This window comes from Hemicordylus capensis, chromosome 1 (assembly GCF_027244095.1).
Source record: "Hemicordylus capensis ecotype Gifberg chromosome 1, rHemCap1.1.pri, whole genome shotgun sequence".
Classification (NCBI taxonomy): domain Eukaryota; kingdom Metazoa; phylum Chordata; class Lepidosauria; order Squamata; family Cordylidae; genus Hemicordylus; species Hemicordylus capensis.
In genome coordinates, this window is record NC_069657.1 from 58,367,842 (window position 1) to 58,388,473 (window position 20,632).

Genomic DNA, 20,632 nt, shown 5'->3' on the forward strand with positions numbered 1-20,632 from the left:
GGATCTGGAGAAGCTCAGAGAGACAGAGAGGCATGTGGACGTGACCTTCAGGGATGTGATAGAGGCATCCCACTCCAGGGCTGGTAGCTCCTCTGCTGTCAGGGAGAATGAAGGTCTTGGGCAAGGAGGACATCGGTCTGAGGAAGAGGGAAATGCTCCTTTAGAAGGGACCCCTTCCGTGGATGATGAGCCTATATCCTCTCGCACTGGGGATACTCCTCTGGGGGGTGGGGGCCTCCTTGTAGTTGTAGTTGGTGATTCGATCATGAGAGGGATAGAGAGATGGGTTTCTGACCGGCGTGTTGACCGCATGGTGACTTGCCTGCCTGGTGTGAAGGTTGCGGACATTACGCAGCATCTAGACAGGCTCCTAGGCAGTACTGGGGAGGAGACAGTTGTCGTGGTGCACATCGGCACCAACGATGTGGGGAAATGCAGTCGGGAGGTCCTGGAAGCCAAATTTAGGCTGATAGGTAGCATTTTGAAGTCCAGGACCCCCAAGGTAGCATTCTCAGAAATGTTACCTGTTCCACGCGCAAGTACAGTGAGACAGGCAGAGCTGAGGGGTTTCAATGCATGGATGAGACGTTGGTGACGGGAGGAGGGTTTAGATTTGTTAGGCACTGGGACACATTTTGGGGCAAGCAAGGCCTGTACAAAAGGGACAGGCTGCACTTGAACCAAGATGGAACAAGACTGCTGGTGCTTAAAATAAAAAAGGTTGCAGAGCAGCTTTTAAAATGACACCTGGGGAACAGCCGATGGGAGCTGGGCAGTATCCCGTTTGGCAAAAGCCATCCTTTAAAGTGTGAGGCTGCAAAGAATTCAGATGAAACAGAAGGGGACAGACCAGAACTGCATAAAGAGCAGATGGGAGCCTGTGCCAGCAGGTCAAAGAGTCAAAAGAATAGCATACATCAGGGGAGAGATGCAGTGTATAGGTGCTTATATGCCAATGCCAGAAGCCTCCGAGCCAAGATGGGTGAGCTGGAGTGCTTGGTTGCTAACGCAGAAATAGATATAGTGGGCATAACAGAAACATGGTGGAACAGTGAGAACCGGTGGGACACTGTTATCCCTGGGTATAAACTCTATAGAAAGGACAGGGAGGGGCACCTTGGAGGAGGGGTAGAACTGTATGTTAAAGAAGGGATAGAATCTAACAAGCTAGAAAACCTAGGTAGACTGGAGTCCTCCACAGAAACCCTGTGGGTGACTATACAAGGCCGGAAAGGGGACGTGCTACTGGGGATGTGCTATCGCCCTCTGGATCAAAATGCCGACAGTGACTGGGAGTTGCAGGAGGAAATCAGGGAGGCGTCAAGGAGAGGCAGGGCTATAATTATGGGTGATTTCAACTACCCACATATAGACTGGGTAAATTCACATTCAAGTCAGGACAAAGTGGTCAAATTTCTAGATACGCTAAATGACTGTGCCCTAGAACAGTTGGTCATGGAACTGACCAGAGAGAAAGCAACCTGGGATCTAATTCTGAGTGACACCCAGGACCTGGTGCGTGATGTCAGTGTCATCGACCCTTTAGGGAACAGTGACCACAGTGCCATCAAATTCAGCATGCATGTGGGTAGAGAATCACCAAGGATGTCTAACACAGACATTTTGAATTTCAGAAGAGGAAACTTCTCCAAAATGAGGAGTATGGTGAAAAGAAAGCTGAGGGGGAAAATCAGGAGAGTCACTTCACTCCAGAGTGCATGGAGTTTACTCAAAACCACAAGACTAGAAGTCCAGTTAGATTGTATACCCAAAAGGAGAAACATAGGAACAGAGGAAAGGTACCACTAAGTCCAGGAGGATGCCAGCATGGCTAACGGGTACCGTCAAGGAAGCCATAAAAGGGAAGAAGACTTCCTTCCGAAATTGGAAGGCCTGTCCAAACGAAGAGAACAGAAAGGAACACAAACTCTGGCAAAAGAAATGCAAGGTGACAATAAGGGAGGCAAAAAGAGTTTGAGGAACATTTAGCCAAAAGTATCAAGGGGAATAACAAAAACTTCTTTAAGTACATCAGAAGCAGGAAACCTGCCAGGGAGGCAGTTGGACCATTAGACAATGAGGGAGTAAAAGGGATAATTAAGGAGGATGTGGATGTTGCAGAAAAGCTGAATGAGTTCTTTGCATCTGTCATCACGGCAGAGGATACTGAGCATATACCTGTTCCTGAACCAGGCTTTTTAGGGATGGAGGCTAGAGAGCTGAGTCAGATAGAAGTGACAAGGGATTATGTTCTAAACTGTCTGGAACAACTGAAAGCTAACAAATCACCAGGGCCGGATGGCATCCAAGAGTCCTCAAAGAACTCAAATGTGAAATTGCCGACCTCCTTGCTAAAATATTTAACTTATCCCTGAAATTGGGCTCTGTACCAGAGGACTGGAGAGTAGCAAATGTAACACCGATTTTCAAAAAGGGATCCAGGGGCGATCCAGGAAATTACAGGCCAGTTAGCCTAACGTCTGTTCCAGGCAAATTGATGGAAAGCATCTTCAAGGATAAATTGTAAAGCACCTAGAAGAACAGGCCCTGCTGGGAGTGAGCCAGCATGGCTTCCGCAAAGGTAAATCTTGCCTCACCAACCTTTTGGACTTCTTTGAGAGTGTCAACGAGTGTGTGGATCAAGGTGATCCAGTTGACATAGTCTACCTGGACTTCCAAAAAGCTTTTGACAAAGTTCCTCATCAAAGACTCCTGAGGAAACTTAGCTGTCATGGGATAAAGGGACAAGTACATGTGTGGACTGCTAACTGGTTGAAAGACAGGAAACAGAGGGTAGGTATAAATGGAAAGTTTTCACAATAGAGGGAAGTAAGAAATGGGGTCCCCCAGGGATCTGTACTGGGACCGGTGCGTTTTAATTTATCCATAAATGATCTAGAAGCAGGGGTAAGCAGCGATGTGGCCAAATTTGCAGATGATACCAAACTCTTCTGGGTAGTGAAATCCAAAACGGATTGTGAGCAGCTCCAAAAGGATCTCTCCAAACTGGGGGAGTGGGCGACAAAATGGCAAATGCGGTTCAGTGTTAGCAAGTGTAAAGTGATGCACATTGGGACGAAAAACCCCAACTTCAAGGATATGCTGATAGGATCCGAGCTGTCGGTGACGGACCAGGAGAGGGATCTTGGGGTCGTGGTGGACAGCTCGTTGAAAGTGTCGACTCAATGTGCGGCAGCTGTGAAAAAGGCAAATTCCATGCTAGGGATCATTAGAAAGGGGATTGAAAATAAAACGGCTAATATTATAATGCCCTTATACAAAACTATGGTGCGACCAGACTTTGAGTACTGCGTACAGTTCTGGTCACCACATCTTAAAAAGGACATTGTTGAACTGGAGAAGGTACAGAAGAGGGCAACCAAGATGATCAGGGGCCTAGAGCACCTTTATTATGAGGCAAGCCTACAACACCTGGGGCTTTTTAGTTTAGAAAAAAGACGACTGTGGGGAGACATGATAGAGGTCTATAAAATCATGCATGGTGTGGAGAAAGTGGATTGAGAGAAATTCTTTTCCCTCTTACACAACACTAGAACCAGGGGTCACTCCATGAAATTGATTGCCAGGAGGTCTAGGACCAACGAACGGAAGTACTTTTTCACACAACGCGTGATCCACTTGTGGAACTCTCTGCCACAGGATGTGGTGACAGCCAACAACCTGGATGGCTTTAAGAGGGGTTTTGATGACTTCATGGAGGAGAGGTCTATCAATGGCTACTAGTCGGAGGGCTGTGGGCCACCTCCAGCCTCAAAGGCAGGATGCCTCTGAGTACCAGTTGCAGGGGAGTAATGGCAGGAGAGAGGGCACGCCCTCAACTCCTGTCTGTGGCTTCCAGCGGCATCTGGTGGGCCACTGTGTGAAACAAGATGCTAGACTAGATGGGCCCTGGGCCTGATCCAGCAGTGCTATTCTTATGTTCTTATGTTATGTTAATCGCTTCTTTGCCGCCCATATAGCCAGAGCATAGATCTTCAAATGTGCTCTATGTTGTAATCTGTCAGATTCAAGTCAAATCTTACTCCACTTGTGCTCCTGTCATCTACCTTGCCACTTCAGCTCCTGTAGTTCTTCCATATACCAAGGGGCCAATTTTGAAGTGGGTCAGAGAGGACGCTTAGGTGCGATCTATCTACTGCCCTGGTGAGCCTGCTGTTCCAATTCTCCACCAGGGCATCAACAGGATCACTGGCAGAGCCAACACTAAATCCCTCCAAGGCTTTTTAGAATCCTATTGGATCCAATAACCTTCTCGGGTGGACCATTCTAATGGGTCCCTCGCCCCTGCAAAGGTGGGGTGTGACTGTGAGTCAAACTTTAACCAGATGGTTGTCCATCCATGACAATTGGGAAATCACTAGAGTCCCCACCCATGGAACACCACCCTGATCAGAGTGAAAGACCAGATCAAGCATGTGACCTGCAATCTGCGTCGGTCCCGAGACCGTTTGGGATAGGCCCATAGTTGTCATGGCCGCTATGAACTTCTGAGCTGCCCCAGACAAACTGGCCCCAAAGTAGACACTGAAGTCCCCCAGTATCACAAGCCTGGGAGACACCAAATCTGAGACCAAGTCTGTCAACTCAGTTAGGGACTCCATCGGGCAGTGGGGCGATTGGTACACCAACAGAAGTCCCTGTCTATCCCTGGTCCCCAAACTTAGGCACACACATTCAATATAGTCAGACACTTCCACAGGGATTCTGGTCAGGGAGAGGTTATTCTTATAGACCACAGCCACTCCACCTCCCCACTCACGTCCCCGCACCTACTCCTCAACAAAGTATCCTGGAGGAAGCTGGAACCAGACTGAGTTGCCAGCCTCCCTCAACCAAGTCTCTGTAATACATACTAGGTCTGCCCCTTTATCCAGAATCAGATCATGGGTGGTTTCCGACTTATTCTGGACAGACCTGGCATTACAGAGGAGCAAGGTGAGAGTCTGTGGGAGGTTGGCACTGCTCCCCAAGGTTAAACAGCTGGCAGGGCAGCCAGAAGGGGAAACAGCTAGTAGATTTCTGACTTCCCTTCTCCTGTAACGATGCACTGACTTGCCAACTTGACTTCCTCTATTCCTCGCCACCACTGGAATAGCCACCCCACAGTAAGTGGACACCCCCCCATCTCCTCATCCACAGACAAACCAAGACACATCTGAGACACCGAGGATCCAAAAACAACAAAAGCCAAAAACTATCACCAGGCCCTCGCCACTCACCAAAGGGGCGACCCCCTTTGGTGTCGCCCATTCAGTGGCGACCCCGCCGCCACAGGGCAGCAGTCCTTTTTATAAGCCTAGAAAGATGGCTAATTTGGGCAGCTGACCTTCAGGAACTGCTGATTCACCCCCTCTGGCTCCAATCCCGCACAGACTCACCTGCAGGACAACAGCCACAGCCTCACACGTTAGGGGGCATACAGGCTGGCAAGCTGACAACAGCAGATAACAACCACACAGGCTCTCACCACTGGGCAGCTGCTGTCTCTGGGAAGCAGATTTTAAAGCCTCCCCCCACCCCACAAGGCTTCCGGCAACATCTAATGACGATAACATTAGATGGTGCTTAACCCACTACATTTCACCACCTTTAAAAGGTAACTCTAGGTCTGCTGACACTATTGCAAAAAACCTATCCTATATTAATTATCCAGTCATAAATAACATGTACAGTATAGCTATTAAGAGTTACAACATGAAGATGTTGGCCTATAAAGCTGTAGATGAAGTATTAAAATGGAAATCTGTCAATGGATTACAGATACTCCTCTGTCTCCGTAACACATAGTAGCCTAATTTTCAGCATTTGACTTGGAGCACTTGACTGATGAAACATTAAAGACCACAAGAAAACATCTGAGATGTAAGGGATGCAGAAATGACATGTTGTGATTGACAGCACTTTCATATATGTTACAGCTTGATTTCCAAACTCCGTATTTCAGATTCAAATTCCTGCATGAGCACTTTTTCTCACCCAAAAAGTGCACGTGTGCTGTTGCTGACATGCTTCCCTGCCTATTCCAACCACTTTTACCAGCTGTAAATCCATGACCAGACTGGCATGACAGGGGCAGGGCTGTAATCGAAAAGGAGGGGGAAATCAGCAACTCTCCCATGTATGGGTGGAGCTTGCAATCCAAGCCACTTCAAAAAACTGAGAAGCAAGAACTAAAGCAGACATGAAAAGTCAAGAACAGTATCTAGTTATAAGACGAGCAGTGCTTAAGGCCTAAACCAGATGGCATGAGCCTGGCACGCCACTTAAAATCTTTTATTTGGAATGAAAAGCTGGCCGTAAGCCCTACTCTCTCAACCGTTTGTACTCCACAAGGACAGGCTGGATTTGGACTGAACTTGAAGTAAAACTTAGATCCCCTTGAAGTTTTTGCATGAAAACCAAATTTAAACTTACTTCCATTGTTTAATGTAGTTTAAGGGGTTAAGATTACATCCTGCATCTGTCAGTGCTTTTTTGTACTGTTCCAAATCTACCTGGAATCAAACAGCAGATGTGAAATCTGTCACAAGTCTTCTATATTAAACAGCAAATCACAATTTATATTTACTACTAATACATCTAAGATTTGTACTTCAGCGCATAGAAACTAAGCAACTGCTTATTTTTTAAACAAGCATGAGCATGAGAAGAATAGTATGCATGTATATGTATTAGCATTTAATAAAAATAAATGCACTACTGTTAGAAAACTGCAAATCAAGAAAAAAAAGCATGTCTGAAATTCTGCAGTGGGATGTTGGCGACGTGGACTTGCTGCGCCTGCTATGCAACATGAAAGACAGTCCTGATGGTGTTGCATGACAGGGCAGCTGTGGAACAACTTAAAGCAGCTTCTGGACAGTTGTGCAGTGCTACTTCCATTGTTTACATGCTATTTTCACAGTGGAAGTAGTGCTGCACAACTGTCCAGAAGCTGTTTTAAGTTGTCCGACAGCTGCCCTGTCACACAACATTGTCTGGGCTGCCTTTCATGTTGTGGTGCAGGCCTGGCTGGTCCCTAATGCTGATGTTCCACTGCATGAAATGTAGATCAGTGTTGCGGGGGTGGGTGGGGGTGAGCAAGTTGCTTACCTGTAACAGGTGATCTTTAGGGGGATCCATGGCCACTCACACCTGGGATTTTGCACATGTGCAGAAACCTCCGTGGAAGAACCAAAAGCTCCTCTGAGGTGTTCTTAGTCCCGTGTTCTCGCACTCAGGTGCATCATTATTTTAGGTAGGAGAGCGCCTAGTTTCCTCAGTTCCTGAGTGGCCGATCCAGTGATTGGAAGTGGAGAGTCAAATTTATGCAGGTAAGAAAAAAACAACTGTGGTAGGTGTGCAAATGCTGTTCTAGAGTGTGGGCCTTTAGGCTTGTTCCCAAGAGCCTACTCTTATAGTTTTTTCTCCTCAATAAAACAGGTATTGTGAGTGACCATGGATCCCCCTAAAGATAACCTCTTACAGATAAACAACTTGCAGATCAGGAATGTGAATTCTGCAGTGGACCTATGTGTCTTTATAGTGTCTCTTGCAAAGTCCATTGGTGGAATTTGAGTAAGAGTAGAATTTCTCCAAAAGCATAATTATCTGGAGGTTTCTCAGCATGGAGAACATTTCTAGTCTGCTCTTAGCACTGGATACCTTTAGCATTTATTTATTTTTTTGCAGTTCCTTCATTACAAAACAGTGACTATATTTCCAGCTACAAAAAAATGGACAGCAATTAATACATTAGCAGAAAACAATAGTATTCAGCTTAATATATCTGTTAAAGGCAATCCTCTAATTCTTCAGAAACAAACTATTTGGTATGTAATTGGACAAGTATTTATGTCTCATAAAGAACTGACGTACCTCAGAAGGCAACTGTAGAGAACTTATGTAATAGATCAGAAACAATCGCATTTTATCTTCTGCTGTTCCTGCTGTGAAGAGAAGAGGCTTATTTTTAGTTTTTAAACTCCAGTTCTATGTAATTTAATATACAGTACTTCAGTACCTTAAAGAAGGCAATAAAACTTACTTGTGCTATAAATGTACACTTTAAAACACAACACACAGACCTAAAGCAGGCCATTCTACATTCGACTTTCATTGTGCAGGATCGAAAGAATTGTAAGACTAGTTCCATGATCCCAACATGGCCTTAGACTTAGGGATTACACAAACCTCAGTTCGTGCACTGGTTCAGTGCTACGGGGAGAGGAGCCGCGAGCGGAATCTTTAAATAAGAGGAGAACAGGTCCTCCACTTCTACAAGGGCTAGAGCTTAGATTTTTCTTTTAAATGAAAGCTGGGAATCTGGGGGAATTAATAGGAGGGATCCGAATTGCGAATTGATCAAATTGAATCAAGTACGATTCGATTTGGACCCGAATCTAGTCAATGGACCACAGGGGTGATTTGTTTTGTCTCCAAATCACCCGAATCAGCTAGATTCAGGTACAAATCAATTTGTACCCAAATCAATTTGCACATTTCAGTAATTTCCATGAAAATAAAGCAAACACACCTTAACTAGAATCTTACAGCAACAGTTAGAAGAAAAAGAAGTGAAACTGGAAAAGGCATGTTTTTTAAAAGTCCCTAGACCTTTAAGACAAAAACTTGGGGGCAGTCTACAAAACTTGGAAAGCTATTGATGAATATCCCTTCTGTCTCTCAATTTCATTTTCCATTCAGATATATTTGTCTCAACAAAGCAGATGCAAATTCAACTGTGACAACACTGTACACCTGAATAATTCAGTGTTGGTACTATAACCCTGTACCTCAACATTTCTTCATTGTATTTACTGGTTTCTCTAAATGAAGAATGCTTTGGTGTGTGTTTTTTTTGTTTACAAGGAATGACAAACTTCTCCAGTTTTTGTGACTGAGCTAAGAGAAAAAGCAATTCTGAATGCCACAGGCAAAATGGATTAACTTTGAGCTCAAGTAAAAAGGGACCTGGCACAGCTAAAATGCATAGCATTTTTGTTGTGCCAATTCAATTTCTCTCCCCTTAAAACAAAACCAAACCAACTCCTCCACCATCAAATGGATGGATTTCTTCATTTTCTTAGTATCTTCAATAGTATTTAGCATTTAATTGTGGTTTTTAAAAAATAAATCCAGTTAAGTCATCCATATGCAGTTCTAGAGTATGAATGTGAAGAAATAAGATGTCTCTTTATTATGGCAGTTATATCAGTCACACAAAAACATACACAACTCTTGTCAGAAAATTACTGACTGAACATTTGGAGGAATGTAGAAGTCTTGAATTTTGGCATATGCCTACTGCGGCAGGGAAAAAAAATCACAAGGCTGGTTTGTTAGAAATGGAAATGTAACAGAAAAAACCAACAGATATTGAGCACGAGAAGTTTCAAGTATATCTGAGAACATATACCTGTACAATCCCCAAGTTAAACTTTACTGTTGTCAGTTAAAAGTTACAAAAATATCTTTATAGTAGTCATTACTTATCATTCACTCACTCATTAACACCATGAAAAACCCTCATGCCAAAACTTGTGAACTGGGTTAAGCCCTCTATTGATTAACTGTTACTTATCAGCCAAGTGGACATTTTGATTGCATTTTAGTGCAATCATATCTCCTCTGCTTGTGTTAATCTTTGAGGCAAACATATTCCTCTGTTTCATTTAAAATGTAATAATATTGTAAATAGGCTATAAACCTATCTAAAGCCAACATAAATATGTAAAAAGATCAAATCGGAACCAGAAAAATATCAAATCAGGACAAATTAGCTTGTAATTTTAACACAGTATGATCACACAGACTTCAGTAGTTCTATCAAAACTAAAGAGTAAGAATAATTAAAGAACATGAACCTACCTTACGCCAAATCAGACCTTTGATCCACCTAATCCAGTACTGTCTACTCCAACTGACACCAGCTTTCAAAGGTAAAATAATTCTTGCAAAAAATTAGCTACAATCTTCGGAATGTTTATGAAAAGCAAGGAACTTTACTATAAATCCAATTTTATACACTTACCATCAGGGTCAGAAATCATGTCCAAAAGGGATTTATCCAGTGTGGACTTGCTCATGATTTTCTCTTCATATTCAAAATACACATCTAGTTTCCGAGCCTGTTAAAGAAACAAATACAATTGTGCTGTTAAAACATCACTGCTGTAGTAGGTGAACAAAAACCCATGTGGCTATTTTCTATACATTTTGCTTTTTCTATTAGTTGCATATTTATTTTATTACTATTTATTTATTATATTTCTAATCTCATAAGATAAAAACAAATCAAATAGCTTAAAATTAATTTCAGTTAAAAGACCGAGAAAATAGGTGCATCTTGAGGGTCCTCCTAAAAGCAAACAGAGAAGGAGATGCTCTTATTTCAACAGGGAGCATATTCCAAAGCCCTGGGGCAGCCACAGAGAAGACTTGGTCCTGAGTTGCCGCCAATGAGCTGGTGGCAACCATAACTGGACCTCTAGAGATGATCTTAATCAGTGACAGGGTTCATGACAAAGAAGGTATTTTCTTAAGCACCCTGGACGCAAGCTGTTGAGAGCTTTTATAGGCAGTAACCAGCACTTTGTATTTCACATGGAAACATATCAGCAGCCAGTGCACTTCCTTAAAAATTGGTGACATATGGCTCCTTCGGGTTGCCCCAAAGATCTGTCTGGCTACCACATTCTGTACCAATTGTAGTTTCCAGACTACGTACAAAGGCAGCCCCACATACAGTAGTCAAGCCTATAGTAGTCAAGTAACCAGCTAATGTTACCAGCAGATACATTACTGTTTTAAGGTCATTTACCTCCAGAAATGAATGTAGCTGACATATCAGCTGAAAGTGATAAAAAGTGCTCCTTGCCACTGCCTCAGCCTGAGAAACCAGAGAGAGTTTTGGATCCAGGAGCACTCCCAAGCTATGTACCTGATCTTTCAGGGGGAGTGTAACCCCATCTAGAACAGGCAGATCTAAACTATCTCACAGGTCTCCCCCCTCCCCCTAGTTAGTACCTCCGTCTTATTTGGATTCAACTTCCGTTTGTTATCCCTCATCCAGCCCATTACCACCTAAATCCAGGCAGGGATTTAGGGAAGTTATGCCATTTCCTGATGAAGTTATGCCATTTCCTGATGAAGCTGATATGGAGAAATAGAACTGGGTTGCATCAGCATATTGATAACACCCTGCACCAAACCTCCTGATGATCTCTCTGAATGGATTCGTGTTAAAGAGCATTAGAGTCAGTATGAAGCCTTGTTGAACTCCATACTTTGTTGCTCTGCAAAGCGAGAAGTAGTCTCCAAGTGACATCATCTGGAATCTACCAGAGAGGTAGGAACAGAACCACTGTAAAACAGTGCCACCCAATCCCACCCTCCTCAGGTGGCCAAGAAGGACAGCATGGTTGATGGTATTGAAAGTTGCCAAGAGATCCAAAAGGATCAGCAGAGCAACACAAACTCTGCCAGCCAATAGCCAATTGGAGAGCACCCATCAGGCTGAACAAGACAGTCTCAACCACATAGCCCATTCAAAAGCTGGTTTAAAATAGATCAAGATAATCTGTATTATCTCAAACTGCCTGGAGCTGAGAGGCCACCAACTACTCAATCACTTTGCCCAACCATGGAAGAATAGAAACGGGTCTGTAATTAGCCAAATCTGAGGGATCCAATGCAGATTTCCCCCCCAAATAATAATAGCTTCCTTAAGACAAGGAGGCATCCTGCCCTCCCTCAAATAAGCATTTATAATATTTACCAGACCATCTCTGATAATATAATTACCAGATGAAATAAGCCAAGCTGGGAATCGGTCAAGAGAATAGGTTGGAGGACGCTCAGGAGTCACCAACTGAAAGTGATCCAATCTTATCCTATAAGAGGAGTTGCTGGAAACCTCTACAATAGACTCTGCAGTAACTTTGGAATTGAGCTCAGCCTGAATACGAACACAACAAATATTTATATACCACTTTTCAACAAACGTTCCCAAAGTGGTTTACACAGATAGATTTACGAGATATTTTTCCTGAAAAAAAGTCACTGAAGACATTACAGCAAGTGACCAATGGTTCCAATTTCAAATTCAAGGGAGAGGGGGCATAAACTAGCCCCCTCGCAACCCTATACAATTCCGCTAGACGTGAATTTGCTGCCCGCACTGCCAGAGCATAGATCTTCAAATGTGCTCCTTGTTGTGACCTGTCAGGTTTGTGTCGAGTCTTCCTCCACTTGCATTCTAGTTGTCTACCTCACCGCTTCAGCTCCTCTAGTTCTTCCAAATATAACGGGGCTGACTTTGAAACAGGTCAGAGAGGACGCTTAGGAGCGATTGTGTTTATTGCTCTAGTGAATTCATTAATCTATATTTGCACCAGAGTGTCGATAGAATCACTAGCAGAGCCAACTCCAAACCCTTCCAAGCCTTCTTGGAATCCTATTGGATCCAATAACTTTCTCAGGTAGACCAACCTAATAGGTCCTTCACCCCTGCAGAGGTGGGTTGTGGTTGCCAGTCCTACCTTAACCAGATGGTGATCCGTCTATGAAAATGGGGATATTTCTGGAGTCCCCACTCACGGAACACCACAGACATAAAGTTGCAGGAATCTGCATATTTTCCTCTGGAGGAGAATAGGTAGATTAAAGAAAGCTATTCTGAGCAGAAAAACAGCCAGCAAGGGGCTTAGACAAATCCATGGAGGACAGGCCTATTGATGGCTATGGGCCACCTGCAGCCTCAGAGACATGATATCTCTCAATACCAGTTGCAGGGGAGCAACAGCAGGAGAGAGGGCATGCACATACCTCTTGCCTGTGGCTCCCCAGAGGCATCTGGTGGGCCACTGCGTGAAACAGGATGCTGGACTAGATAGGCCTTTGGCCTGATCCAGCAAGGCTGTTCTTATGATCAAAGTAAAAGATCAAATCGAGCGTGTGACCATCATCATGCGTTGGTCTAGAAACCAACTGAGATAGGACCATAGTAGTCATGGCCACTATGCACTCCTGACAACCCGGTCCCGAAATGAACACTGAAGTCCCCTACCACCAACAACCTGGGCCACTCCAAAATCTATTTTTTATTTCCATGATTTTTATCCCACCCTTCCTCCAAAAACTACAGAGAAATATACATGGTTGTCCTGAAAAGCATCCTGCCCTCAATTTCATCTTTGTTCATACATAAAACAAAATTATGTGAGGCGCATGGGACTACGTTTAGATTAGTGCTTTGATTAGAGGGAGCTCAGCTCCTTAAGCTATTGTTTTAGCTACCATAATCTGGCTTTCCTACCTCTCTTCAAGAGGCCCCCATACATGGATCTTTTCACCATTTCTTTTGGTGGTTATGTGCCTGGGTGAAGTGGATAATCTGGTCTCCAATGCTGCGTTGCTTGGCTTACTCAGAATTTCCATCCAGATCCATTCATTTAAGCCCTTCCCCAGGAAGGATCACTCAAGCTAGCTGAGTGTCTGTTTGCCACTGTTTCCCATGCATTTATTTTGGTGAGATACTCCAGTCAGTCAGTATCCTGCCACACATCAAGGGTTTCAGCTTACAGCTGCTTAAGAAAACATCTGTGCTGGTTGAGGGAACTTTCTAGCCAAGTGGACCAGCCTTACTAGTTGCTATAAAACTTGTCTTCTATCTGGGATTAATGCCAGGATCCAAAAGAACTGGCCCCAAGCTGAACAAATCCTTGAACTCCAAGAAGGGAAGAAGAAGTCAAACTCAAAAAGCCTTCAGAAACTACAGAGGATGACTGGATTCTGCCTCTTTGGGTTCGAGTAGAAGTCAAAGGGCACAACTTTTCCTGCAGAAGAAAAGCTGAGGAGTAGGTAGCCTCTTTGCTATTCAAATCCCAGAATGGTGGACATGGAAACAAAGAACAAATTCCTGAAAGTTCTGTGTGGTACAGATTTCTAACCAGAACAAGTCTAGTTCCTGCTGTGAATGGTACAGTCGTTTCTGTCTTTCCCTTGGTTTTCCCAGTCGCGGTTTTGAGTATCCATGGATTGGGAAAATGAGACATACCTCACCAACTGAGTATCTGTGAATCTTGCAGGTTTTTGTTGGCGTGAGAAGTGGGAAATTTGTGGAAGAGCCAGAGGAGCATTGGAGAGGTGTCAGAGGAGTGTTTGAGAGCTGTTTTGGAGGTGTTGGAGTTGGGTTTGGAGAGATTGTTACAGGTCGAGGTGAGAGCTGTGGGAATTGGAGGCTGTAAGTGTTGGGGGCTGGGAGGAGCCTGCATGGGTTGTGGGTGTGTGAGTCTGCATGGCTTCTGTCTCTTAACTGCTGCTTTTGCAGTGCTTGCTGCTGGGGGTAGCTCGCATGGGTTGGGAGCTGCATGGCTTCTGTGTCTTAACTGCTGCTTTTGCACTGCTTGCTGCTGGGGAGAGCCTGCATGGGTTGGAGGGTGAGTGGACAATATCCCAGGGCATCCTCCAGACCTGCTGCTTGCCTACCCCCACATGGAAGTGGTGTTCATGCCTCCAAACACCACATCCCTCATCCAGCTGATGGACGAAGGCATCATCCAGGCATTCAAGAGTTATTATACCAACCAAGCGGAACATCGCCTATGCCTTGACCATCATCAAGGAGGTGATGGATGAGGTCGGGAGCAGCACCCTGAATGCCTGCTGGAGGAAGGTGTGGAGGGAGGCTGTGAGGGACAACGCTGCTGTGCCAGCTGTGAAGGAAGAGGTCAGTAGGATTGTGGCTTGTGCCAGGCGGCTTGGAGGCAAAGTGTCTGAGGACATTGAGCTGGCTGAAGTTGTTGAGCTCCTAGAGTCATACTCTGAGGAACTCAGAGAGCAAGACCTCAAGGCCCTGATCCCTCTAGTGATCAGGAGGAAGTGGGTGGAGAGGAGGAAGATAGCTGTCATAAATCTGTCAGGCTAGCCAAACGAAGCATAAGAGAGGCAGAAACCGAACAGCAAAGTCTAACAGGAATAAATTCTCCAAACCAGGTCCAGTCCGAGTCAATCCAATAAATGCAACAGAGTCCAAAGGGAAATCCATAGGCAAGGTCAACACAGTCCAGGGTCCAAACACGGTCAAGGTAATACACTAACACAGCCGATTAGCTCACAGGAAATTGATGTTGCTATCAGCAAGGTAGCTATGTTACAGGTGTCTTAAACAGGTTGATCTCCGGTGCTGTTAATTAAGAGTTGCTGAGTCAGCAGCTTTGCCTGTTGTTTTACGCATGCAGCTGCTTAACCCTTGCTGTCTCTTGGATCAGCGCCTCTCCACAGCTGAGACTGGTCGTGCCTCCTCCACAAGAGCTGCCTCACCCAGCTCTAACTCATCTTCGACTCCTTGTGTGTCAGACCCACTCTCCTTTGCAACTTCTGGTCCTTGCCCACCCTCCTCTGCTGTCAGCTCTGTCTCCTCCTCGGAGTCTTCCAGCATGCCTATGACACTAGCAAGGCCACAGCAAAGTTGACACTGGAGAATATCAACCAGTTCCTGAAGCATGCCTCAGAGCTGGCAGATGAGGCAGTGGACATCGACTTCTTCATGCAGTGCAGCCTGACATTCAGGCGGGGACTGAATGACCTGATTCGGCCCTACAGAGAGGTCCTAAATGACTTCTAGAAGAAGATGGTACAGCTGACCCTCCTGAGCTTCTTCAAGAGAGCACAGCCTGGCAGTTCAGGGAGCATCTCTGAAGTGCCTGCTACAGATAACATGTTGTTGTTGTAGGGTGCTGGTACGCCCTCTTCCCCTTAACCCCTCCCCCCTCCGAGCCACCCCTCCCCTCCCCACCTCTCTTTGCCCTGATTGCAACCCTAGCGGTTCTGAAATATACCATTTTATATACAGGTAACAAAACTATCTGAAGTTATTATTTACATCCAAAAGCAGTGAATCTGTTCATGAAGAGAGGAAAGCTAATGTTTGGGGCACTTTGTGGAACTGCCTCAAAAGGAAGATGAGACAATGAATGAATTAAAGATGATAGAATAATGTAAATAAATGTTAAAGAACTGTGCTTAAAATGATGCTAAAGTAGTCTCTGCCTAGGGGCCACAACTCTGCTATCAAACTACTAAAAAATCACATTAACTTTTAAGAAATGAAAAAGGTAAGAATCTGCATTATTGTGTTTGGAAATCACTATGACTCCACGAAAAATTCAACAGAAATCAGAACCACACTATCAGATGAAAATAAGGAAATACTATACTCTGAGGCTGCAGTCATGTGCCCATTATATATGTTTCAGTCATATTGAAACCAGTGGGAAAGAAAAACATACAAAGGTGCCCAGAACAGCAGTACAAGAGTTTTTCCAATAAAAGCACAGGCATAATGTTATTTTTGATCCTTTAAAGTCTGGCTACATTTTTTCAGTTGCCAAAATCTTAACAGCTTAAACAATTAACCTAAAACAAGGTTTCATTTCTTCCAAGCTTTACCAATAAATATTCACTAATCCACCTTGGGCAACATTGCTATGTTCTTTCCAGCATTTTGCTCAACACTGAAATATGCCAAAAAACTGCCAGGATCTCTGAGTTGGTGATTAATCTTAGAGTTCCTCTTGCTGTGCCTTCGAAAATGATCTAAGGTAATGTGGAAAGCATCTATAACTGGGACACAAAATATGAATACACAGTGTACGATTTAAAAATTATTATAAATAGTATTTATCAGATTATGCTGAAATTCTCAAAGTAAGAAACTTTACACAGATCTTAGTAATTCTTTACAAAGCAGTCATGCACCCAATTAAGTATACCTAAATCACACTGAAGCTAAGAGAGGGGTGTCTGTGTGTGTGTGCACACGCGTGTGCGTTTGCACACCTAAAGTAGGTTGGCATCCTTAATACAGGCTTAATACAAGACATGTTCTGATTTTAAAAAGTAATCTTTACGCAAGAGTTTGTTTTAAAGCATAAACCAAATCAGTATCGAATAGCACAGATTTATTTATTATAGTCATATACCGCTTCTAAGAGAATCATGAGGTGGCTTGCAACAAACAATATCAACAGTAAAACAAGATATCAGGAAACCAAAAACTAGGAGTGAAGGTGTTGAAAGATCCCTACGTATTTCTCTTGTTTTGCTCTCATTTATGGATGAACACACACACACACGTGATATTAGATGGAAAGTCTGGCTTGCTTCTCTCCAAGAATCTTCCATCTTGAGACAAAGAGTGAACACTAATAATTTATTCCACCTCCACTATGTCAACAAAGCATCCAATTTTGCATGGCTGCCATCCTTTGGAAGAGGGAGGCATTTCCAAATCACATCCTGCCTTGGAATTTGATGTCCACTGTTGCTATAGTTGGCTTGTCACTACATTCCCAGAAAAGGGAGGTGAGTAATAAGGCATCAAGCAATGAGTCAACTTTACTCAGTGCCAGTGATTTCTATGGAATAGCACAATATTATTCAGTATCTAATAAAGTTGTCATAAAATGTTCCACATGCCAGACATGGCAGGGAAAAAAAAAGGCTGTCCAGTTCAGAAAGCAAAGTTAATGCACCGCATTGTTTTTTGTTATACAGGTTGAGCCATTGGTGACTGCAGATACCTAAAAAAATCAACATAATGTGAAAGTGAGGTTATTCCCTAAATTCAATAGGCTCTTTTCAGAACAGGAGTGAAAGAAAGATGATTGGATTAGTTATTCATGCTTTCATGATTGCCCCTTAACAGCAGCACTACATACTGGTCTCTCGCCTTTTGCCTGAGCTTTGTTAACTCTTCCCCCAATCCCTCATCAGAAGACCAGAATATGAGCTGGCAGAACACCAGCTCAAGACTAGTAAAACTTCTGGATTAGATAAAAACCTCAAGTTTCTTATTCATTTTGGATCAAATTGAAGTTGCTGCAGCTGCTCCAATTTCTCCATCAATGTACACCCTCAGAAGCACAGCATCTTATCAACCATGCAAGTATTTTCAAATTACAGCATTTAAAGAGCAAGGAGACTAGAATGTTGGATGGTTGTTAATTGTGCGTTGAATGGTGGAATCTGGATTCCAGCATGGAAATGCTGCATCCTCAGAGGCTAGAGAATCCTATTCTCATTTTGAAATGTTTAGTGCTAGTGCTTAAGAGCTAAGCAATTATACAAGTATGAGTATGTGAACATGCTTTAAGTATTCTAAGGGCTTCATGGAAATTGTCTCAGCAATTCAACCACCATCCCACCAAGCTAGGCCAATATTATCTATATATTTAATTCTCTTATGGCCAACTGAGTAGGGAACTGCATGGGGATGTGGGAATGCATCTGGATGTCTGCTGGAACTCTCCCAAGGTCCTACGAGAGTTCCAACCATTGCCTTGGGAGGGAATGGCAGCCAGGGAGGCAGGCGGGAGAGAGGAGGAAGAAGCAGAATTGAAAGGGAATCGGCAGAGTCAGGGGAAAGGAGAAAGGAAGGAGGAAACCGGACCCATTGCCTTGGGAGTGAACAGCATTGAAGACGGCGAGACACCAGGCATCCGCCCTCAAGCTGCCCAACGGGAAGTACGGCCACTCTGGGAGCAGCATGGGCGGGAGATAAATAATGGTGGCAGTGGCGAGAAAGCAGATAATGAGCCAGAAGGTGAGGGGCCGAGGAGACTGGGGCAGAAGGAGGCGGGGGGAGAGGGGTTGGTGGGTGAGAAATAATGCCCTGCTGAGCGGGCGGTTGGGAGATGAATAATGGTGGCCACGAGAAAGCAGAGGAGGCCGTGTCAGGAGGGGGCGGGGGGGAGGGAGAGGAGGCCGTGTCAGGAGGGGGCGGGGGGGAGGGAGAGGAGGCCGTGTCAGGAGGGGGCGGGGGGGAGGGAGAGGAGGCCGTGTCAGGAGGGGGCGGGGGGGAGGGAGAGGAGGCCGTGTCAGGAGGGGGCGTGGGGGAGGGAGAGGAGGCCGTGTCAGGAGGGGGCGTGGGGGAGGGAGAGGAGGCCGTGTCAGGAGGGGGCGTGGGGGAGGGAGAGGAGGCCGTGGCAGGAGGGGGCGGGGAGAGGAGGCCGTGTCAGGAGGGGGTGGGGGGAGGGAGAGGAGGCCGTGGCAGGAGGGGGCGGGGGAGGGATAAGGCCATGGCAGGAGGAAGCTTTGAGGTTTGAGGCCGTGGCAGGAGGGGGCGGGGGGAGGGAGAGGAGGCCGTGGCAGGAGGGGGCGGGGGGAGGGAGAGGAGGCCATGGCAGGAGGGGACGGGGGAGGGAGAGGAGGCCGTGGCAGGAGGAAGCTTTGAGGTTTGAGTAGCCAGGAGGTTTGAGTAGGTTTGAGTAGCCAGGAATGAAACTATTTCATTCAGCATATCAATGCCTCTCAACACGGACAACAATCTTTACACCTACTGATATTCTATCATCCAAATTTTCCTTTTTCTCTTCTACTTCAATCCAAAGTCAGCACACTGACAAAAATCACAAACAGAATCATATGCCTCTTGAATCTGTCTCAATGCCAGAGATGCACCTAGGTAATTTTGGAGCCTGGACCAAGAGGCCATTGGTGGGGCGCCCTGCCCCCAGCTGCAAGTTAAGCATCACCGTCCTCCCCCCCTCCCCAGTATTTTTAACACATGGGTTCTTGAGGGCACAAACAGCAACTGAACTCACAACAACATAAGAATATAAAACAGGTATATTTATGCAAATATGCATTAGCCGAAACATTTCAACACACAATTTAACATATTCCCGTCCCACATATTTCTTTCCCTACTTCCCACTCTGTCTCTAAAGCAGAGGTCACGCCCGGCTGCCCAGCAAAGGTCACAGTCACACTCAGGCGCCTGGCACAGCACAGACTGGCGGTGTGGTGACCACACCACTTGGGACAGACTACTGATTTGGGACACCCCAGCAGGGTGTGGAGGTCCTCGACTTTGGCCCGGAAGTCTAGAGGTAAGAGCGCCTCTGCTCAATCCATTTAGGATAAATCCAGTTCAAACTGTTAAATCCTGTAACTACTCTTATCTGCCCTCTCCCTTCCTACCTGGAGTCTCTGCTATGTCCTCTATAATACAGATAGTTAAGGTATCTGTCGGTGTGCCTCTTCTTATGTGAGCTCTCCTGAACCCTGAGGGCCATAACAGAGGCTTTGTTTCAAGTCCCTTCTTTTCAATAAATTATCACTTGTATTGTTCAGAACAGTGCCTTCTCAGTGGTGCCACCACAATTGTGAGAACAATCGTCTCAGGGAAGTTGATCAAGCCATTTCATTGGTTAATTTCAAAGCTTCCATAAAGAACTTTCATTTTGCCTGGCATTATAATTGAAACTTGACAGCGCTAATATCTCCAGGTCATTGTGTTTGCAACTCTTTTTAAACAAATTTACTTGAAATATTCTAAAGCTAAACACCACTTTGAATATCTTTAGCAGAAAATTTAATATAGACATTTTCCATACCTTTATATGTTCCAGAACAGCTGTTGCCACATTTGTATGAAGATCTATAAGCCTCTTCTTTTCTAAAAGCTCTGGAAGAGAGCTGAAAAAAATTACAAACAAACTGGCCACACTGCATATTCCAGTTAAATTTCATATTCAGCATTACAAATGAAAACCCGTTTGAAAGTAACCTGGGAAGCAGTCAACAGTACTGCAGAAATACACAAGAGTAAAGAGAACAAGATATA

General features: G+C 44.7%; 1 protein-coding gene across 1 annotated transcript in view; it reads right to left on the reverse strand.

Moving 5' to 3' along the window:
• Positions 1-20,632, reverse strand: part of SCFD1 (sec1 family domain containing 1) — a 93,466-nt gene that overhangs the window by 33,404 nt on the left and 39,430 nt on the right. The window contains exons 14-17 of the mRNA XM_053283835.1: positions 20,403-20,484; positions 10,034-10,130; positions 7,879-7,949; positions 6,436-6,515 (exon numbers count right to left, since the gene is read on the reverse strand). Coding sequence (XP_053139810.1) covers positions 6,436-6,515; positions 7,879-7,949; positions 10,034-10,130; positions 20,403-20,484 — 330 coding nt within the window. The remainder of the gene's footprint in view (positions 1-6,435; positions 6,516-7,878; positions 7,950-10,033; positions 10,131-20,402; positions 20,485-20,632) is intronic.